Source organism: Chaetodon auriga, chromosome 16 (assembly GCF_051107435.1).
Source record: "Chaetodon auriga isolate fChaAug3 chromosome 16, fChaAug3.hap1, whole genome shotgun sequence".
Lineage (NCBI taxonomy): Eukaryota > Metazoa > Chordata > Actinopteri > Chaetodontiformes > Chaetodontidae > Chaetodon > Chaetodon auriga.
Genome location: NC_135089.1, coordinates 20,779,960 through 20,800,957, shown reverse-complemented (window position 1 = coordinate 20,800,957; position 20,998 = coordinate 20,779,960). Strand labels below are relative to the sequence as shown.

The 20,998-nt window shown below is 41.2% G+C and overlaps 1 protein-coding gene across 2 annotated transcripts; it reads right to left on the bottom strand.

Annotated features, from left to right (window-relative positions):
* Window positions 1-3,745: 3,745 nt before the first annotated feature.
* nfe2l1a (nfe2 like bZIP transcription factor 1a) lies at window positions 3,746-19,245 on the bottom strand. 2 transcript variants are annotated; one of them, XM_076753401.1, is made up of 10 exons: window positions 19,142-19,245; window positions 15,848-16,425; window positions 14,895-15,089; window positions 9,420-9,596; window positions 6,980-7,048; window positions 6,736-6,882; window positions 6,474-6,645; window positions 5,603-5,866; window positions 5,180-5,497; window positions 3,746-5,018 (listed from the first exon to the last, which is right to left on the bottom strand). In XM_076753401.1, exons 2-10 carry the CDS (start codon window positions 16,127-16,129, stop codon window positions 4,036-4,038), a joined length of 2,607 nt encoding a protein of 868 aa, XP_076609516.1. In that variant the 5' UTR covers window positions 16,130-16,425; window positions 19,142-19,245; the 3' UTR covers window positions 3,746-4,035. The 2 variants fall into 2 exon arrangements, with proteins under 2 accessions (XP_076609516.1, XP_076609515.1); XM_076753400.1 differs by having other exon boundaries at window positions 5,180-5,866.
* Window positions 19,246-20,998: the final 1,753 nt, after the last annotated feature.

The window sequence follows — 20,998 nt, the reverse complement described above, 5'->3', positions numbered from 1 at the left end:
CTTTGGTGTCACACTTAGTCCTTTTTTTATTTTAATGGCACACAACAAAAAGTACAGAACTAGTACAGTTGTGTTGCCAAAGGTCCTTTGTGACAATACAAACCAGCTAAAATGCATTTTCACAAGTATGCCACAGTGAGAACTCAACAGTATTGTTAGATGACTGAAGGAAATTTAGTATTATTATTGTCATTCATATAAATGTGTCCAGCCCCCAGAGGCTTACAAGACACCATGAAGTCATGCAAGCCAGGACCTGAGTACAGTGAAAGTCCAGAAATAGAAAGACAGCTACAGCATCTTTCACAGTTCAGTCCAGACTGTTGACTACAACAAAGTTCATGAATCACTTGCAAAAGCATTTACTTTGTAATACTAAAAAAATGTGAATAAATACTGATTCATGTTGCCTTTTCCAGCGAGTTCAAACACTGAAATCAATCAGTCACTCATCCGCACACCTGAACATTTCAGGGTTTTGTCAAGTCATTTCATGCAGTGCCAACTCTTTAAGCATCATTTGTACAGCGCAATCAAAAATGGGACCTTCCACGTGACCCACATCTCACAGCTCACACAATCAGTTTTTCCTCCTGAGTAGCTTTGAATGAACCAGCCTCAGTGCTCAAAGGAAGAACCGCAGCTCTCGACTGTAACACAAATGATCTTTGACTTTTAGAGAAGTGAGATGTAATACATCATCCGGGGCCAAACTTTGGTTTGATATGAATATATGTTCTTAATTTAGTTCTTGATAGTTCCCCCTACCATTTTGATTGGATGATTCCACAGTCAAATCATTTGACATTTTCATTGTAGTGATCCTGTGAACCCTGAATGCTATTTTATATGGAGTTTTAGATTCTTTGAAGCTCCACATGCCTGCAGCATAGTTCAGCATGGAGGAGACACATGCGTCGTAAAGGGTGGTGTATGTAGAATAGCCAAGGTCATTGCATAATTTCAGTTTGTTAATGGCTGATCCCAGACCTCTCCCAGCAGAGTCAACAAGGGAGCCACTTCCAACCTCTTACCTTTCTTGAGTTGTTCTTTGATGACTTAGGAACAGGTTTCATGATGATGGCATTGTAGCATATTCAGAACATGTTTGGAAAAGACCAAAGAAGACCTCTAAAGGATGTGGAGATTTTAAAGCCTATCTGTATGTCTACAGTGGTTTTAACTCCTCCTCTAGTAATGTTGTGATTCAGAATGTAATTGTGCTGTCGTCTGGTATATTTATAACTATCTCCAATGCAAATTTTGTAGCACAAATTTAAGAAGGCATCAAATTAAAGTAGAATATGATTTCCTGAAATAATCCACGAACTATTTCTCCCATTTTACAAGCACTACCTCTTCTTTGTTTTGTTTTTTAATTTGTAGGACCAATTTATTTACTTATTTCCAGAACTGTGTGTTGTTACATTGGAATGGATCCGGCACTACAGCTCCTCTGAACTGCCTTTTGGAGAGCCATATACTCTGAGAAACAATAAACTGAGTTTGGCTTTATTTTTCCTTAAGACCTTATGTTTTAGGAATTCTCTTTCTGCCTTTCTTTCATCCTTCATCCAAAGATTTTGGAGTTTATTTTTTTTTTCATGATGTCAGTCTTTTTTAAGCTCAATATATAGAAACCAAAAAACATTCAAGCACCCAGTGTTGCCTTGAGCATTTCATCTTTCTTGTTACAGCCAACATTTGACTGCCAACCACCTTAACCTCCTCTTTCAGCCTCTGCCTTGAGGAAGTGATGGCACTTGGATATTGTTCTAAGATCCACAGAACACATGTAAAAAAGTATTTTTACATTTTTTTTAAATCCCAGGCAGCACTTCACACAGCAAACTAATTCTGACCTCTAATATTGTAATTGGTCCATTTCACACATTAACTTGTATGTACCAGCTGTCCTGACTGTGTGACACTAGAGGGGGAACTCAATGACCCCAGAGAAATACAATTTGTTTCATTTTTATTATTTTTTTCATTGCATTTTTTTTTTTACATTACAGAAAACAAGTTCCAAGTCCTTGAATACCAGCAAGCACAGTGGACTTAAACAAAATGTTAAACACATAACAACAACTAATAAAAGCTTGTTCCATCAGTGGTAATGATAGGCACGCAGGTTATTACGTGGTGAAAAGTTCAAACATAACATAAACATATCTTCATAAACTTGAAAGACAGACAGGTGTGCATATACAGCAGTTTGATTGTAAAATGAAGTACCATATAACACACTTAACGTCTGACAATTTCTTGGCCGAAAAGAATCAAGCAACTGTACAAATGATCATATCTACTAACAAAATGTGTTTGTCAGAGAACTCACTACACATGTATGGAAATGTAATGCTAGCATGTTCTTCTGGCTGTGCTCTTTCCTGAGAAATTCAAAATTTACTTTGCCAATAATGCACTCATTGTTTATTATTAGTTGCATTGTTTATTCTTAGTTGCATAGTTGCAATCTAAAATACTGTAGGTTCAGGTCAAATTTGTAAATGATGTAATTCTTAGCATCAAGAGGTCAAAGGTCAGCCATTCATTGTAAGAAGTACCAGAGAGTGAAATACTAATTTCAAACAATACACAAGTCAGCCTTGAGTTTGGGGAGATGTTGGAATCAAGAGTTCAAAGGTCAAAAGCTGTCATTTCAAATGTATAAATTAAAGGTACATTCATGTGTGCTTAACAACTTACCTTAGTGTTAATTAAAGATCTGCCGTGATTGAAACAGCTTCCAATCCTGTTTCTGAACTCTCGTGTGGGGCTACCCTTTAGCTTCACCACATATTCTCACCATCTGGTTTGAAATATATATGATATGATATATGATATGATTTCCATGGCTTCACTGTGGTGTGACAGGTGTGTTGAAAATACATCAAAACTCCAAAACATCTGTTAAAGGCACAGCTAAAATCCACTGATAACAGGCTTTCAGCTCACAAGAAAAAAAAAAGGTCACCACTTATGGGTAAAAAGAGTCATTCCTCAGTCATATCCATAACACACAGTGTCAGTTTGTTCAGTCTGCTCAGTCCTTCATTCACAAATCCACAAAGCCTTAAAAACTGGTACATTTTGCTCTCTACTTCTCCCATGCTTGAGGCCAGTTCATGGGGGAGTGGGATTTTCTGAAATCAGCAATCCAACAGCCATACCGGTGTTCTTCAGTGAGTGGCCAGGTGTGCATAGGTGTGAAGATGTGCAGAGCTCAAAGCACTCTATCCACCAAAGGCTGGTATTATTTTATCTTTTAGTCCTTATTGTTATCAACAAATCCTCTGAGACCAAAAGCAAAAACAGACATATCCTACTAACAAGTGCTGCCACATTCTGCAATACCTTTTATAGACAAAAAAGTCACTGCATCATCTGGGAACTGAACATACCCGGATTTGATCCCAATGACCCTGAGTCTTTAGCCAGTTGCTCAGGGGGGCATGACCACAACTTCCCTACCTATATACCAGCAACCCTTCATTGTACTGTCTCCAATTGTTTTGTATTAGCTGACAGCCAGGATCCAGCCTGCTATCAGCCTGTTTGCTTGTTCAGTTCAATATTGTCAAGCCTCTGAGGGAGCTGGTGTAAGAGAAAGCAGGACTGTGCATAGGCATTGAACTAGCATTTCCCAGGTCATCTATTATCTCCCGTTTTAATTCCACTCTGAAGTACCCTAGATTTACCTCAGACTTGCTTGAATTAAGCAAAAGGCTGAAGTCAAATCTTTTTCCAGCGAAGAAAATGTTTACAATGAAGAATGGAGATACATCCTGAAGTAAAGGATTTCTTCTCACCATCAACATGATGATCATAATCACCTCTTCTTGGGTTATCTGTTTGGGTGTTTGAGGATTTCATGGTACATTTTAGTACTTTCCATTGACACCCGACAAAGAACTCCTGTGTTCATTCACCAACACATCGGTTTTTCCTGCTTTTTTTGTGGTTTTGATCACACTCCTGTGAAGGAGCTTTTTTATTCCCTCTACATTTTCTAATAGCTTGTCCATCTCCTCACTTCTTCTTGTCCCTCTGTTTCTTGCTGGTTTTTGTTGGTGGCAATGCCGCCACTTGATGGCGTGAGGCCAATGTGACACTACCATCAGGTTCAAAATTAAGCAGGTACTCCATAGCATCCAGTGGTCTTCCCTCCTCATCCCTCAGCCTGGAAAAAACTTCTTGGTACAACATGCCCAGTTGGTGCTTCATTTCCTCCAGCTTCCTCAGGGCTTCCTGTTTCTCTCTGAGCAGCCGTGAACGGTAGAGCCTCAAACCTGACACACCGTCATTCAGTTCGAGCAGCACATCCATTTTCCTCTTCCTGCAGTTCTGGGCAGCTATCTTGTTCTTACCGCGGCGCCGTATGTCTCTAATGAGGCTAAGCTGATCCTCACTGAGTTGGAAATTGTCCAGTAGGTCATTAAACTCCTCCACCGGCAGATTAACAATCAGCTCATTGGAGAATGGGACTTTCAGGGTTCGTGCACGCAGTTCATCCCGGCTCCACATTTTGGTTTCGGAGATGTGTCTGGAAGAGGATCGGTGGTAAGGCTTCCCACTGTCATGTCGCAGAGAGGATTTGGTTTGTCTTGTTGGCATCTTGCCTAGTGATGGAGAGGAGGCAGATGACCAGGGCTGGTTGTACGTGTGATCATGGCCGATATTTTCCAGCCAAGGAAAGCCATTAAACAGCTTGTCATTCCCATAGTTGGGAGGGTAGGGTTTCTGAACATCTTCTGGGTACCCTCCTCCTCCTACTGCCCCCATCTCCTCCTCTTCCAGCTCCTCCTGCTTTATGGTCATCTCCACGTCCATATCTGAACCAACTAAATCTTCTTCAACCTCTTCTTCAGAGAACAGACTTCCTTCAGCCGACACACACGATGAAGAGGAAGAGGAAGAGGAATAGGAGGAGGCCTCGGAGAAGCCTGGAGAAGCAGGGCTGTGACTGAAGTCCAGAGACAGACCAGAGTCTGAGTCTGCCTCATTCTCCCCGTCTAGGAGGAGGGAACAAAGAAAAGTCAAGGTAAGTTTGAAAGTTTTACAGTAGAAGCACTTGGATTTAGCATTAGTGTAATCTGAAAAAAGGAACATAGTTGCACATTTTGTCAAAAATAGTTACTAAAAATGAAGATCTATTGGTTCTCTGTGGAATTACCTTGCTGATGTGTTCTTGGTTCACCCTGATCCTCTGTGACCACTATGCTAGGGTCTGAGTGGTCATTATCTATGCCAGTTTGCTGTTGGGCTATTTCACGGTCAAGGTAGCCTTCTTCTTCCAGCCTGGCTGCCATCTCAGGACTGAATCCTTCTTCCAGATCGAGGTCCAACAATCTAATCTCATCCAAAATAGTAGCATCCTCTAAAAGGTCATTAAGTGGGCTAGGGAGACCATCTTGATCCTCAACAGCATCCTCGTCAACCAGAAAGACACTGGAAGGAGATGTCAGAAGGTCTTGGGTCATACCATTCCCATCTAGAGACAGGGTGAAATTGCGGGGTGTCAAGTCATGTGAATGAAAGCTAACATTGAGGCTAGGAAGGCTTTCAGGATAGGGGCCATACTCTGAAGACAGACTACCTTCAATGGTATCCACAAGATCTTGTGTGAGTGGATTTATATTGAAGGTACTCAAGTTATCTTCTGCATTCAATCCCAGGCAGAAGTCTTCTGAAGGATCTTCTGTAAGCAGATCTGTGTGATCTGGAGGACTCTGCAAGGAATTCACATTGGAGTTTTTCAAAGTGTCCCTTGTGTTCAAGACTGAACTGTGGTCATCCAATTCTGCACTGGGGGTCAGAGGAAACAGGGCTGGCTCAAATTCTGACTGAGCCCCCAGCAAACCTAGAGACAAAGAGTGGGTATTTTTGCAAAATGTTAAGAATTGTGGAAAATACAACAGCACATTTGGTATGATCATTCAGGGAATAAGAAAAACAAAATGATTATAGTCTTATGAACCTTATTGTGGTTTTTAAAGGGTGTCAGGCAAGTCATTAACTCCTACACTAGAACTCCTCAAAGGAACATGTACCCCTTCTTCTAAAGAGGGATCACCATGAATATGCAAGATCTGGGAAAATGCTTCTCAAGACAAATTCCCATCAAAATGTCCAACTTCTTTCCAAAGCCTTCAACAATATCTCATGGTTGGTCAGGAGATGAAGTAGCTCAATTGTCATGAAGATGGTTTAGCTGTTACCATGTGACCTATGTATGGAAATGACTAAATCATAACAACTGAGCAGTTCAGTCTGCTGACGAAAACCACTGAATGTGGATGTAAGTTTCAGTAACACGTGATTGGGATTTGTGTTGAGATTTTTATTGTAAAGATGCTGTCTCCAAGGACAAGAATCAATCTTAGAATTCAAATTTTGAAATGTTTTTGAAGCATAGGAAAACTATCAGTGAATTTCTACAACAAATTGCAGCTTCTTAACTGAATTACCGTGCTGCAAGGGATTTCCCATCAGAAGGACCTCCTGATCAGCTTCTGTTACATCGTTGCCATGGTTGCTACAGTTTTGCTGTAGAGCTTCGGACCTGAGTCCCTGAAGGGTCCTCATTTCTCTTGAATTGCGTGTGTGGTCAAGTGAAGTTATCATGTCACCATCTGTGTTCTGGAGAGGAAAGGATGAAAAATGATCTCAATTGAATGTATTTTGGCTTATTTATCTCATAATTTCATTTTAGTCTATTCTCCTAGTTACCTCAGGCTCCATGATAGCCAACAGGTCCTGCCAGTGGAGCTCCAGGTCCATGGATGGGTTTCTGGTGGGAATGATGGGGGGCAGCATGGGCTCTCTGTCTGGACACTGATGCTCCAAATCTCCCCCTCTACCACCAACATCATGTAACTGAGGGACAAGAAAGCAGGAAAAATGCTGAGTTCTATTCAAGATCATAAAGACATAACAGAATGGACTAAAGAGAAGAGAAAAGAAGAGGCTATACCTGTTGTTCTTCTGGGAAAGGAAAGGTTTCCTCCAACAACCTTAGGCACTCCTGGAGGGAGATAGAAGTCTAAAAATAGAGAGAGAGAGAGAGAGAGAGAGAGAGAGAGAGAGAGAGAGAGAGAGAGAGAGAGGAAGATGAAGGGAGAGATGTTTAGAGTGAAATGAATATAAGCAGGTGTCGGTGAAGACTGTCATTCATGCAGGTCATGGTACTTCTAAGTGCTTCCAAAGGCTGCTGGACTTGCTTGTGGTTCTAGAAGACATTTCGCCTCTCATCCGAAAGGCTTCCTCAGTTCTAACTGACTGGTGGGGAGTCTTGAGTCATGGTGTTGATGGCACAATAGGTGTTGATGTGTGAGAATGGGTGGATATAAGCAGGTGGTTTGTATTTGACTTAATGCCAGTTTTGAACAGCTGGTTGACCTTCAAAATGATATCCATGTGTTTTTTTTAGCCATGCTGGCCGTATGGCTCTAAAGATGGTCATGCTGGTTGATCCATCTTTTGTTCCTGGCTGAAATATCTCAACAACAATCATGGATTGTAATGAGTTTTTGGGATGACATTACCAGTCCACAGATGATGAACCTGACCTGACCTACCAACCTTAGTGACCACCAGATATTTCCTCTAGCACTACCAACAGGTTAACATTTTTGGCTTTCAGATATGAAATAACTCAACAGCTATGTATTGGATTGCCATGAAATTTGATACATGCACTAATTTCTCTCTCAGGATTAACTGTAATAACATTGGTAATCCATTTAACTCTAGCATCATCAGGTCAAAATTTCAGTTTGTCCAAAATTTGGTTTATGCCAAATGCAATACCAGACTGTGATCGGATTGGGTCCACTTTAAAAGAGCCTCTCCAGACCTTTTTTTTTTTTTGTTGTTGTTTTTAAATAAAATAGATAAAAATAATCTGAAATATGCACAGGGGTGATTGGATGGATGATGAGTTCTTATCAGATACCACAGTCCAGTTGTTAAGAATCACAGCCTTGCAGAACGTCCCTTTACCAAGAGGCAGTTTCATTCTGACCCGCATGTGATACCATAAGAGTGAGACTTCTAAGAAGACACACATTTGTCAAAATAAACCTGTCGGTGTGTGTGTCTATCCCTCTGTCTCTCAATGATTTCTGCGAAACGGCCGTCTAGACTTTCCATCTTCACTGGATCCTGTCATAAATCTGACACTTCTCACCTCTGACCTGCAGTGCTATGAGGGAAAGGTGAATTCTGGGTAGCAGAATTCTTTGGGCTTCTCTTCAGATCTGCCCTAAAAACAGGGGCCAGCACTACAACACACACAACATACCCATATTTGATATTTTTAAATGTCACTATGAAATATGTCTGAAGGTGAACTGAAATAAGCTAATTGGTAACACTTGGTGTAACAGGCACCCTGGGGTGCAGCTGCTTAAGTGTGTCAACCATGCTTTTCTATTTTGCTTAGCTGGCAGCAGTCCAGCATTTGAAGATGAAGCATCCAGCTCTGATCCCAAGCATGGCAGACACACTGATCACCTCACTTAACACTCACACAAGTTTATGTACAGTATACTGACAGTATATGTGAGGCAGGTTCTACTGATGCAGGGTTTTTTAAGGCTGATATTGGCCCTGAGGAACTAAAACTGCAGTCAGTCACTATTTACTACTTTGCTGAATCCAAATATACAGACTTTGTCAGACGGTCCAGTTTAGAACTGTTCAAGATAAGATATGCCCATTCAGTTAAAGTGACAGTGGTGATGTTCTCTAACTTCTTCTTGTTGCTATTTTCACTTGTGGTTCCATTTTTATCCTCACAACCCCACAACCTAAGACTGTATGAAATCCCCTCAGAATTATTGGAGCTGTCACAATTTTCTTTAAACTTTCCAAAACAGACTATTCGACACTCATGCCAAACTCAACGCTGCAATTGGCCAGATGTGCTGAGATGTAAAAGCAGGCAGGGCAACTTCTCTCAGGTTCATTTTTTTTATTCTTCTGTTACTTCCATTACCTTTCATGTGTATACCTGACTGCTACACCATGAACTCCTTAGAGAAACTGTCTGAAAGTGTGTGTTGTCATAGTCCCATTTATATGATTCTAAATGTCAAAATATTCCTTTAATGATGCTTTGTGGTATTCACTATATTAAAAATTCACTAAACCACTACAAGGCTACATTCACACTAGCAACCCTGAGAGATGGTCATACCCATTATACACTGTACTAAATTTAATGGCAATCATCCAATAGATTTGTAAGATTTTAATCTGGGCCAAAGCGCAACAGACCAACATCACCGTCACTCATGCTGTTGGGTGACTTAAAGTAAATCTAGAATTTTATTATCTTCAAACACACAAATACTGTAGCATGTTATTATCACAGGGAAATGTAAATAAATCTTATTCTCACTATGTCTTACCTGATCTACTTCATTCTGAGTTAGCTCTCTGTTAGCGCAGCCATAGGAACCTCCTGGTCTTCCTCCTGCCTCTGACCTCCTGTAATGCCTATGCATCCTGGCCAGGTCTTCCTCCTCCTCTTCCTCTCCTCCTTCATCCAGAGCACCACTGTGATGAAATACATTATGCATTCCTTCCTGTTTATGGAGATAAAAATGAAGGATGATCTAGTCAGTGCAACCATTACACATCAGTCTCTGAAAACCATCCAAAATAGCGGGTGAACATTTCATGTTTACTGTATAGCTTCTACAGACGGGCCAGTTTGCTGTCTTAAACTACTGGTTCCACTGGGTTTTGAGCCCAGGACCTTCATGTATAAATAAAATAAAGCAGACATGATAATCACTATACTATGGAACCTCATGTTTCTTTCTGCACAGTCCAGTTACGTCTCATCAAGCAAGCAAATAAGCATATTTCCCAAAATGTCAAGCTAGTGCATTACCGGAATAAGCTTCTTTTGCATTATTATTAATTATTAGTATTTTGTCATCATTTCACACTCCTGAAGCTAAACTTAAAGAAGGGAGAAAATGTTGGGATGTTAAATACATATTTTCCACATGCATTTGGCATATGCTTATGGTTAATAAAAACATACGCCAATACACAAATGGTTAACACACAGAGATTTAAGAGGAATAAACAGTGAAGAGGTAATGTATCACCATGCTAATCAGTGTAATAGTATAATGCTGCAGTACTGTCTTCTATACTACCAGCCTGTATGTACAGAACATAAAGGCTCATGTTTTACCAGAGACAGACAGCCAGGCTCAAAATAACTTTAACCTTTTCCTGACCTGGCTGGGGGCTTACAGACAAACCCACAGACCTTCAGCAGCTGGCCAGCAAGGACACGTATGTGGCTTTGAACATATATGGGTCAAGTCTGTGCACATAACCCGTACTACACCACATGAGTGCGAATGGGAGCCCAGGATCTATGTTGCAAAAAGAACAGTATGCCATGAGAGCATAGCGGGAGACTTGAGTTGACCGCCTGAACTAGTTCACAGGTTTCACTTCATGAAGCCGTGTTCTTCGGACAGGGTATTAAACATGCTATTAAATTGTCTTCAGCAGTCTCACATGGTTAATGTTAAGGCAGATGTGGGCCAACAGGATTACGCCTGGGACGCACACACCACTGCAACCAGCAGATATGAGGGACCGGTTACACTAGACTTTGAACCCCAAACCGTCTGTATGTGAGGCAGACATGTTAAACCTCTACACTATGGAACCTTACAAGAAACCAGTAATGACACTGTTTTCAAAAATGCAAAGAAAAAAAAACTCCAGTCAGCCTACTCACATGAAACAGACAGGGTACAGCTTTAATATCAAGCATCTAGGCTCTGACCTCGTCACTCCCCACAGGGAAGCATCAAGCTCAGGACAGCAGGGAGTTGGGACTGACAATAGCAACAGCACCCCAAGGGGATCAGAGGCTCAGAGAGTACAGGTGGATTCTGGGGTGCAGTTAGGCTTTTTAAATGTTCCTGCAGCACATCAACTCTGATTAATATAGAAACTGCATAGCATTTATAAAATTTTTTGTATTGCACATTAACAAATGTGCGACAGAAAGGATAATCCACACAGAGGTGTGCTCTGAAATCTGGCTAAATTCTCAAACAGCAACTACTGCTATTACTACTACCACCACTACATGGCAATAAATGAGCCGAACTACCTCTCCATTAAATGCTTTTAATGTTCATCCTCTGCCCTAGCCAGTAAGAGTATGCAACCAGTGACAGTTAGACTGTTTACTGCTGTGATATACAGCAGCAATCAGCAGTAGTAGTACTGTCTTGTATAATTTTCCATTAACATTTTACGGGGCAAAGCTCTTACATAATAACACAACTTCTGATATGTTCATTACACACTGTACATTTCCACTTTCTCACTCCATCCTTTAATCTATAAAGCTTGGCCAAAGCACAATTTCCTCTTTTATTCCTGCAACGCTGCTAAAAAAGGAGCACAAGTTTGCACCTCGTGTATTTGTATACGTTTGTTTACATGCATGCCTCTGGCTCTTTGCATGCTTGTGTGTGTGCGCGCGCTGATGCAGTAAACAGGGGGGATTGCAAAACTGAGGGATGCAAATGTGTGTCTGGACGCAATAAGCCAGCGATCAGGTTTCAAAACAAGCCGGTCGGTCACAAGGGCAGGAAGCAGCTAATAAATTGTTTTGTGTGTGCATGTGTGCGAGTGGGTGAGAGTGTGTGTTTCTGTGTGCATTTGTACAGCTATTTTTGTGAGAACCAATTTGAGTTTTAGACCTTGACAGTGAGGACATGTCAACGGGCCGTTTGAGGGTTCAGACTCGGTGTTGAGGGTTAGATTAGAATTAGGTTTAAGGTTAAGGTTAAGGTTGGATTAGGCATTTTGTTGTGATGGTTAAGGTCAGGGTAAGGGGCTAGGGAATGCTTTATGTAAATTTGTGTCCTCACAAGGATAGAAGTGCAAATGTGTGTGACTTGTATATGTGTTTTTGTACATGTGTCATTTGATACATGAAGAGAATTCAAAAACAGTCCAGCATGTACTTAGAACTCTGTGTGCTATATCAAGTTTGTGATGTTCTGTGGGTGGGTGTGTGTGTGTCCGTGTGTGTGAAATCAAGTCCAGACTGGACCTGCAAACCAGTAAGTGGGCTATTTACAGTATACTGTGTATTGTACAGTCTGTTTGTCAGCAGCAGCACCTGTGTTGAGTCTGAGTGTGTGTCTTTGTGAGTGCTGCTTCAGCACAGTGTCGTTTGCGTGATCCCACATAAAGTGATGGAACTTGTTTATTTGGTTGTTTATTAGGGTGATTAATCACGGCGACCTCACTGCTGATGAAGGATCAAATATAACGGAAATGACACCAGTGTAAATACCATTTTTCCAGCTCTGCACCCTCCTTTGAATAGACGGAGATGTTTACGCGTCTCTTCTAAGAATCATAATCCCTGTCTAACCCCCTACAGCGAAGGATAAATCCTGTTTCAGTCTATGGAAAATAGATAGAATCCCTACTTAACTTTGTAAACATCAAGCCTTAGGGTCCAGAGTGGCCCCTTCAGCTATTTTAGACACCCCTCTGAAAATAATTTGTGGAGCACATCATGCACAGTTTCAACATGTCTGTATCTACAGTGAAAGATCTGACAGCCAAGTGAAACATGTGCTTCAGTCTGTCTTACGGGCTGAAGCTTGACCAGGCATGTCTGAGGTGTTGCCATTAATAAATGGAGGTCATGCAGGCATGAACATGAAGGCAGTGGTGCCATCCAGATCAGATGTCCTTTACATGTATTAATCTGACTGACAGAAGCGGTTTAACATTTTAGACAATACACTCTCTTTCCTTAATGAGATGAGATGAGATGATTGCTACCACTCTAATGTCTTCATGTTACACACAAATCTGGAGCTTTGGAACTGTGAAACTGAGGAGTAGAGAGCACTGATAGAGAGCTTCATCACATGGTGCAACTACAATCACCTGAAGCTCGGTATCAGCAAAAACAATGCTGATACAATCCTTCAACTATGGATGTTGCTGCAAAGAAGCTAAGAAGATGCTTCACACACATCTTCGAGCAGGCAGCACAGAAAATTTATGCAATCAGCACAGTTTCAAGGTGGACACCAAGTGTCACCAATTCAGTGTCTGACCAAATGTGAGATATGTTCACACTCTCCTTCTGCTCCTTAGTTATGGTGTTTAATAATGGCCAGAAATGTGTTTTTGCAGAACATCATGACATCAAGGTGCTGTTGACCTTTGACCTTTTGGATATAAAATGTCATCACTTCATCTTTTTATCCTCTGAGAAATTTGTTTGAAATCTTATCATAATTAGTGTATGAATTCTTGAGTTACGGCCCAAATGTTGTGTGGTCAGAGTGATCTTTCCATGCATTGACCCATCATTAATGGTCAATAATGGTCCAGTGGTGCAGTGAGACAACATGTTTTTTCTCACTTTCAATGTCCTTAGATTTTACAAGTCATTGTTCCCTGTGAATACTTCCTTCACACTTCTTATTCTTTTCTCTTTACATGAAGTTTTCAGAAATCAGGCTACTGCACATAACCCTCAGTAACCAGGTTACAGCAGTGTAAGCACAAGGCGGTGAAAAGGTCAGTGACTGCCAGGCGACTGCGTCTGCATGTTTCTTTTAAAGGTGTATCCTCTCCTGTATTTCAACTGTCCTGTTGTGTATTACTTCATTTTCCTAGTGAGGTCATCTGTGGTGATGTGAGGTTTCCTGGTGACTCATCTACATCTGACTCATCTCACATGACATTCTACTCAGTTTTAGTGACAGTCAAAAACAGCACTCTTGTCCACTTCAATAATGTATATCTATTATTTTTTTTATTGATAGAGGGAAGTGAGAGTGGAAAGGGGAAGACATGCAGCATCGGGCCACATGTCAGAATCATACCTAAGCTGTTGTGGTAAGGACACGGCCTGAGTGCACAGTATGGTACATGTGGCTCCATAGTAATTATCACGCTTGCTTTACTCATTGAAGTTGCTTTACTCATTGAAGTTCCTGAGTAGAAGCATCACTTCAAGGAGCCTGTATGCTTTAAATGAAGCGCGTCTCTAACCGTGTCTGAAACCCTCTCAGCACCTTTCAGCAGTGACTGACCAGGTGTTGGGCGCTGAAAAACGAAGCGTGATTACACTATGTGAACTGCTCTCTTCTTTCCTTCTTCACACGACAATCTCTGTCACCTGTGTACAAACAAGTGTAACACCATAAATACCTTCGAGGAGCGATGACTATCACTCCTCTGTGTGATGGCAGACTTTAGACCCACTGGCGAGACACACTTTCATCAGCTTAAAGACAACAACTTGTCCCTTTAAGCTCATGCAGCTGTTGTAATACCTGTCAAACTGTACAAGCACTTTTGCTCTAGATCCCACAGGGTTATGGTCTGGACAAAGGTCAACAGAGATTGCTGAGTGAACTAAACATAAAAACATCAACCCTTGAACCTGGAATGAACTCTGAAGTACTCTCTGACTTCGTCGTATAATAGCATAACCAGTTCTGCATACAAACACACTTATTCTGATGGGAACTAAAACTATATGGCATTTTACTATAAAGCCATAACAGGCTACCCTCTCATACAGACACTCAGCCCAGTCAGACACAGGACAAGAGCTTGATGCATGACTCATGGCAGTTAGCTTTGTTTCCCCAAAAAATCTGCTACATTTATCATCCTACACCTTTAAAGGTTCCTGAGCTGGAAATATAGCAGATAGTCCTAACAGATCATTTCAAACTTGGCTGAATGGTAAAGAATCCTGACCATGGTCCCTAATTCTGATGCTGCCCAAGAACAAGCTAAAACAGGTATCCTAAATGTTCTTAAACACACTGTAAATGAAACAGCTGTACCTCTTCATCCTCCTCCTCCTCCTCTTCTTCCTGCAGGGGACCAAGTGCAGCTCTGGATTCCACAGGCTGATCAATCTGGTCTCTCTCTTCCCCTGTCGGTGCTCTCACCAATGGGGATGTCTGGTCTGGAAATCCCACGGGGAGAGAATCTGGCTCCCGCTGGACCAGCCATGTCTCCAGCTCTGGATGAGGAACCTGTAGAGAAAGGTATGACACATTTCAACATTCAACATGTTTCTCTCCTTATGGGTGGGGACTATTACAGCTATCAGCAGGGAAAACTTTTATCTATAAGGAACAGAAGATTAATGTGGGAATGTGGGATAGAAGAACAGTGTCCAATCCTCTTCAGAAGTAGTAGTTCGGTGAGCTGTACCCAATAGTTCGAAGCTTCGTTCATAATGATGACATTCAAATTCTAAATCAGCATTTGACAGATCATAAGATTGTGGCATTGTGCAACTTCAGTGCAGAGAATTGTGTTTTTTTTGTAACTTTGGCAATATCTGCTGCCCTATGTTGGTAAAAAAGCTCCACAAGCTCACTGGAGCAGCTAGTTTACTTTACTGGTACTTCTGAACAGAGGCAGTCTAGCTGTTTTACCAAATTTCCATCCTTTATGCTAAGCTAACCAGCTGCTGGCTCCAGGCTCATATTTACTGCACACACAGTATGTTATCAATCTTCTCTTCAAACCTTTGGCAAGGAAGTGAATGAGCATGTTTACCAGAATGTGAAACGATTCCATTAAGCCTCATAATTCTACAGTGTAGAAACAATTCAAAGGAAAAAGAAAGAGAAAAAGACATATTTCTAAGTTTGGGAGAGCCTCTGTCAAATAAAACTGTACCTAGCAACAAGGAAAGAGCTAAAATGTTAGCACCATAATTCTAACTGCATTTGAATGGGACAATGCTGTATAGACAAATACAGAGATGGACATGTGTTCCTACTTGTAGCCTGTCCAGAGAGTGGACCCAGCCCAGCAGCCTTCGAGCTGTGAAGAACCCGTCCAGGTCCACGCTCTTGGGATGCAGGCCATGGCCGTCCTCCAGGCGGTTGCGGAGGTTGTGGAACTGCGTCTGGGTCAGCGCTGAGGTCGGACCCAGGATCATCTCATGCCAGGAGGGAGGGAGATAGGGCTCCAGTCCCACGTCAACCCTCACTCCACACAGGCTGAGCAGGATGGCCATCTGGATCAGGCCCTCCGTGAAGTATTTCTTTAGGTACAGCATCGCCCTTGATACGTCCAACTGCGTGCAGAGGGATCAGGGTTCAGCTCAGTCACCACCACAATGAAAGTGTCTTCTGTTGTAGTGTCTTTGGGCAAAGTGTTAAGTCCCTTGAAGATCAACAACTTCACAGTTTCACCCAACTGCTCTGTTAGAGCTGCTCAGTGTCCAAGTGTAGAAGATGCTGCTTTTGAAGGAACTCCTCGTTCATCAGGGCTGATAAACTGTGAATCTTTCCTGTTCTTATAGGCTCATCCAAAACCTGTTGCTCTTCAGTGAAACTTCACAATTGCTTCTTCCTGTGAATTGAAAGAGCAGCTTACTTCAGAGGACAGAATTGACCACACAGGCCAAATATTACAGTTACAGATATTTCATTTCTGATGTTAATTCTGATGTTTTGAACCAAGTATACTTTCATCTTCAGGCTGCTAACCACTAACTATACTTTAATTAGCAGTGATTCTGACAAGCATTTACTCAAATTGATACAATTTCCCACAGCACAAGTCGATGCTTGTGCTTGATCCAAGCAACAGTCCAATACCCACAGATATTCAGTTTGCTATCACGAGAAAAGAAGAAAAGGAACAGATCTTCACATTTGTGAAGTTTGAATGGGTGGATTTCAATTTTGCTTGGAAAAAAAAAGGAAATAAAAAACTGTTCAACACTTAGCAAAGTAGTGCAAAACAGCTCCACTCAACAGTTAAATACTTTGTATGAATGAATGCATGAGTAATAATAATAATGCAATAATATAACTTATATATTAATCCAACACCCACAGGAGCCATTTCCCTGCACTGTGAATAATTGAACTATTGACTATGAAGCTGCAGCCACCAACCATTCAGTTTAGCTTAGCATTTCTTATCAAAATCTGGTACATTACTCACAATGCAAGCAGAAATTCAGGCATCATGCCAGTAGCGGTTCGTGTGGCCTGGTGCCATGAGGAGCAGTCTAGACTGTTTCCAGTCTTTATGCTAAGCTAAACTAACTGGCTGCTGGCAGTAGCTACATATTTAACATACACACATAGGAATGGTATTGACCTTCTCAGTTAACTTTTGGCAAGAAAGCGAATAATTAATGTAATGGAGTGTTTTTACACTGTTGTGCTTCTATTTTTAGGCCACTAAGGTAAAGGATCAGAAAACATGCTCCACCACTGCTGCATGTTTTCACTACTATTACTACCAAAATTTCTGCTTTTCACTAACTACTTAAGTAACTACACTACTGCTATCACTACTAATAATAACATAAAGTTATTGTTAACATGAATACTTCTACTACTAGTATTACTACCACTACTTGTACAGCACAGTAATATTCCAAGCACTGTACTCATGATAACAACGGCACAACACTTATCAATAATAATCTCACATTGTCAGTGCAGCCTGACCCGCTGAGAGGCAGCAGTTGAGACGTTTGTTCGTTTGTCCGAGGAGATAAGGAAGACAGCCACACAGGCAGGGCAGAGCCGGCCTGTATTGCCACCCTCAGTAACTTCGACCTACTTCTAGAAAGGGTTTGGTAACCACCTGCCTGCCCCGCACTGCCTCACTGCAGCCACATGATGTAATTGCTAGTGTTTGTCTAAAAAAACCCTCTCCCTGTCTCCTCCCTCTGGCAAGTCCCTGGGTTTACATTTCCTGCTATGGTAACCTGTTTACAGAAGCCACAGTGGAACCACCTTATACAAAACCCACAGATACAAAATAACTAACTATAAAGAATATTCCCATGTTTTTAGCTCAGTGTAGCGTACTGCATCATCTAGAGCATGATCTGATCAAGTATAGTGTTGTGCTATGGTGCGATTTGAGGAAATGAGGGTCTTAGTATTGCTACATGGGAGATGATGTAACATTAAGACAGATAGGTGACAGAATGTAGGATGGGTTTGGAAGCAAGGAACATATCAGAAGTAGTTTATCCTGAGGCAGTTGGCTTGCTCAATTCTTAAAGACACAATCTGAATCAGTTTTTTTCTTCTTTTTTGGGCCCTTTCATATTCTTCCTTTTTGTGTGTTGTACCTTATTCCCATCAGCATTATTCCCATGTGCTGTGTCAGATGGACAAAAACACTTTTCCATCTTGGTGAACAATAAAGTTTGATTCTATTCTAGTGTAAGACTCTTGGACTCTGGTCACACTGATGCCATATAAAACAGGCAGTGTTGTCTAATAGCCTACTGTTGGTGCTCCACATTCAACAGCAGTGGTATTCTTGATACTCAAAGTACTTAATAATTAGTAGAAGAATGTACTTAAAGTATCAAAAGTAAAAGTTCTCCTAATGCACAAAACTGTCCCTGTGTGTTATTACCTGTGCATTGATGTATAAGAAGCATTATCTTGTTGTAGATGGTGGAGGGGAAGTTCATATGAAGTTAATTTTACAATATTAACAATAATGCATCATACTGTATGAGCTCACCTTGTGTTTTATATGTAAAATCTTAGCAGTCAGATACTAGTGGAGAGTAAAAGTACTACATTTAAATTGTAAAGGAGTATAAGTAGCATGAAATTAAAGTACTCCAGTACAAGTGTCTCACATTTGTGTCCAGTACTGTAGTGAAACCACCACACCTTGCAGGTCAGGCTCATGTACTAACACTAATGGAAGTGACTGTTCTGGATCATTGTCATTCTGTGCTGTTTGTTACTGCTGTCATGTTTCCTGTTGTTTTCCTCTCTGCGTGTCAATAAGAAGGAAATCAGTGTGCGGATCAGCCGGAGCAACAGGTTACACAATGTTTTCATCGCTGGCTCATCCTAAACTGAACCGGCTCGAACGCATTAATGAACGGGAAGAAACGTTTTGACAGAGATCACCGAGACAGCACACACTCAGAGACCGGCAGGAAAACAAAGACAGGCTATTATAAGAACATTCCAGGGTATCATTGATTCCTCTGACGATGAAAGTGGGATCGCTCCTGAGCTCACGCGACTTTCTCACAGTAATATCAAAGTATGACAGGAGGGTGTCTTACCAGAGGCAGCTGTCCAGTGATCAGAGTCCAGCAGCGTGTTTCAGGTGCTTTCTGTCTCCCACACTGTCCCGGATTCCGTGTCTGATCTGTGTGTGGACTGAGAGGGTGGGACCTTTATATAGCGACACCCACGATGACGTAGAGACTCCTCCCTGGAAAAAACACACCAGCTGTGTGTGTGTGTGTGTGTGTGTGTGTGTGTGTGTGTGTGTGTGTGTGTGTGTGTGTGTGTGTGTGTGTGTGAGAGAGAAAGTGAAACTGATTCAGAAGCAGCCTTTAGTGAACGAGGAGAGATAATAATGAATCAGCAGAAGGGAAAGGGGAAAGAAAATAACAGATTTTTAAAACCGCTTTCTTTATTCTGCCATGTCAGACAAAAACAATGTAATTTAAGTCACAGTACTGTATATAGCTGCAGTGCAGAGCTTAGTTACACTGGTGCACACACCCACACATAAATACATATTCCCCAGAAAGCAAAGGCAACACAATATACTAAATAACTACATATAAAGTTGAATGATGGTCTCTGGTTGTCCATACCTTATGAAGTGATTGCCTTGTGTTTTAAAGAAACTTGCATTGAAGAATCCTGTGAGATTACTCTGAAGGACATTCGTTTCAAAGACCCTTTAGCCACCGTCTAAGAGATGCTTTCAGTGACTTTTTCACTAAACTGGGTATTGTATATTGCATCAGTATTTGTGATATTCAGTGCACAGATAACAGAAATACTTTTTTTCTTAGTCAATGTATCGAGTAAACATATCATCACTCGAAGCTAGTCTTCCACTGTCTAATGAACTGTGGACGTGAGAAAGTAGCAACGATTAAAGGATAGATGTGGAGAGAGAGCTTTCAGTTGAATATAGAAACACATTAAGTCAGCCATCAGAAAGAAAGAATAAGTTTCATCATCTTCCCGTGTACAAAGAGCTTCTCCCAGTTTATACACAGCTGAAGGCTCCCAGTGCCCAGACAGTAGACATGTGACACCTTCAGGCAGCTCAGGATCCACACAGTCCACATTACATTCAGTGGATTCATAGTCACTCTCAGCCACTCTTGATAATGTACATGTTCAATGGTATGAACATTTTCCCTCTGAGCAGAGTACCTCAGAACAGAATGCATGACTCAAATACAAAGTTAACAGAAATATGGAAGCAACTTAGTAAGTCCAAGGCTTTGATATGACCTGACTTATTGAATTACTATCTCATAATTTTGACTTACTGTATCTCTTAATTGTGACTTTGCATGCACTTTTTTGAAAGAAATATCCCTTAATGCTTACTTAAATTTCAAATTCTATTGAACTAATTACCCCATCTTTAGGGTTTGCCATCTGAAAATGATTCAAGAAATCAAATGTCTGAATTACTATCTCACAGCTGTGACTGAAAAAGGAGAGAGAGAGCAGAAATATACTAATGATACCTGTTGTTAAAGACTATATATAGATTAAGAGATATGTGAGCATGTTGGAGTTTGTTGATGGTGTGTTTGTGTGTGTGTGTGTGTGTGTGTGTGTGTGTGTGTGTGTGTGTGTAAGAGAGAGAGAGAGAGAGAGAGAGAGAGAGAGAGAGAGAGAGAGAGAGCACCACCTGCTGTTAAGGTAGTAAAGCAAGCATTATCTTATATCATGTATATGATGATACGTATATAAGCAGAATGGCTTGGAGGCCATGTACAACTGTCTCATATCAAGTGACTGAAAGCTCACGTTCACTGTACATCATGTGATGACACCTGAAAAGCACCATGATGAAGACTGGGGATGTGGTTGAATGCTCAGAAACGCTAGAAAGGGAAAATGTGAGCTTAGATTATTACCTGACAACATTAATGACACCT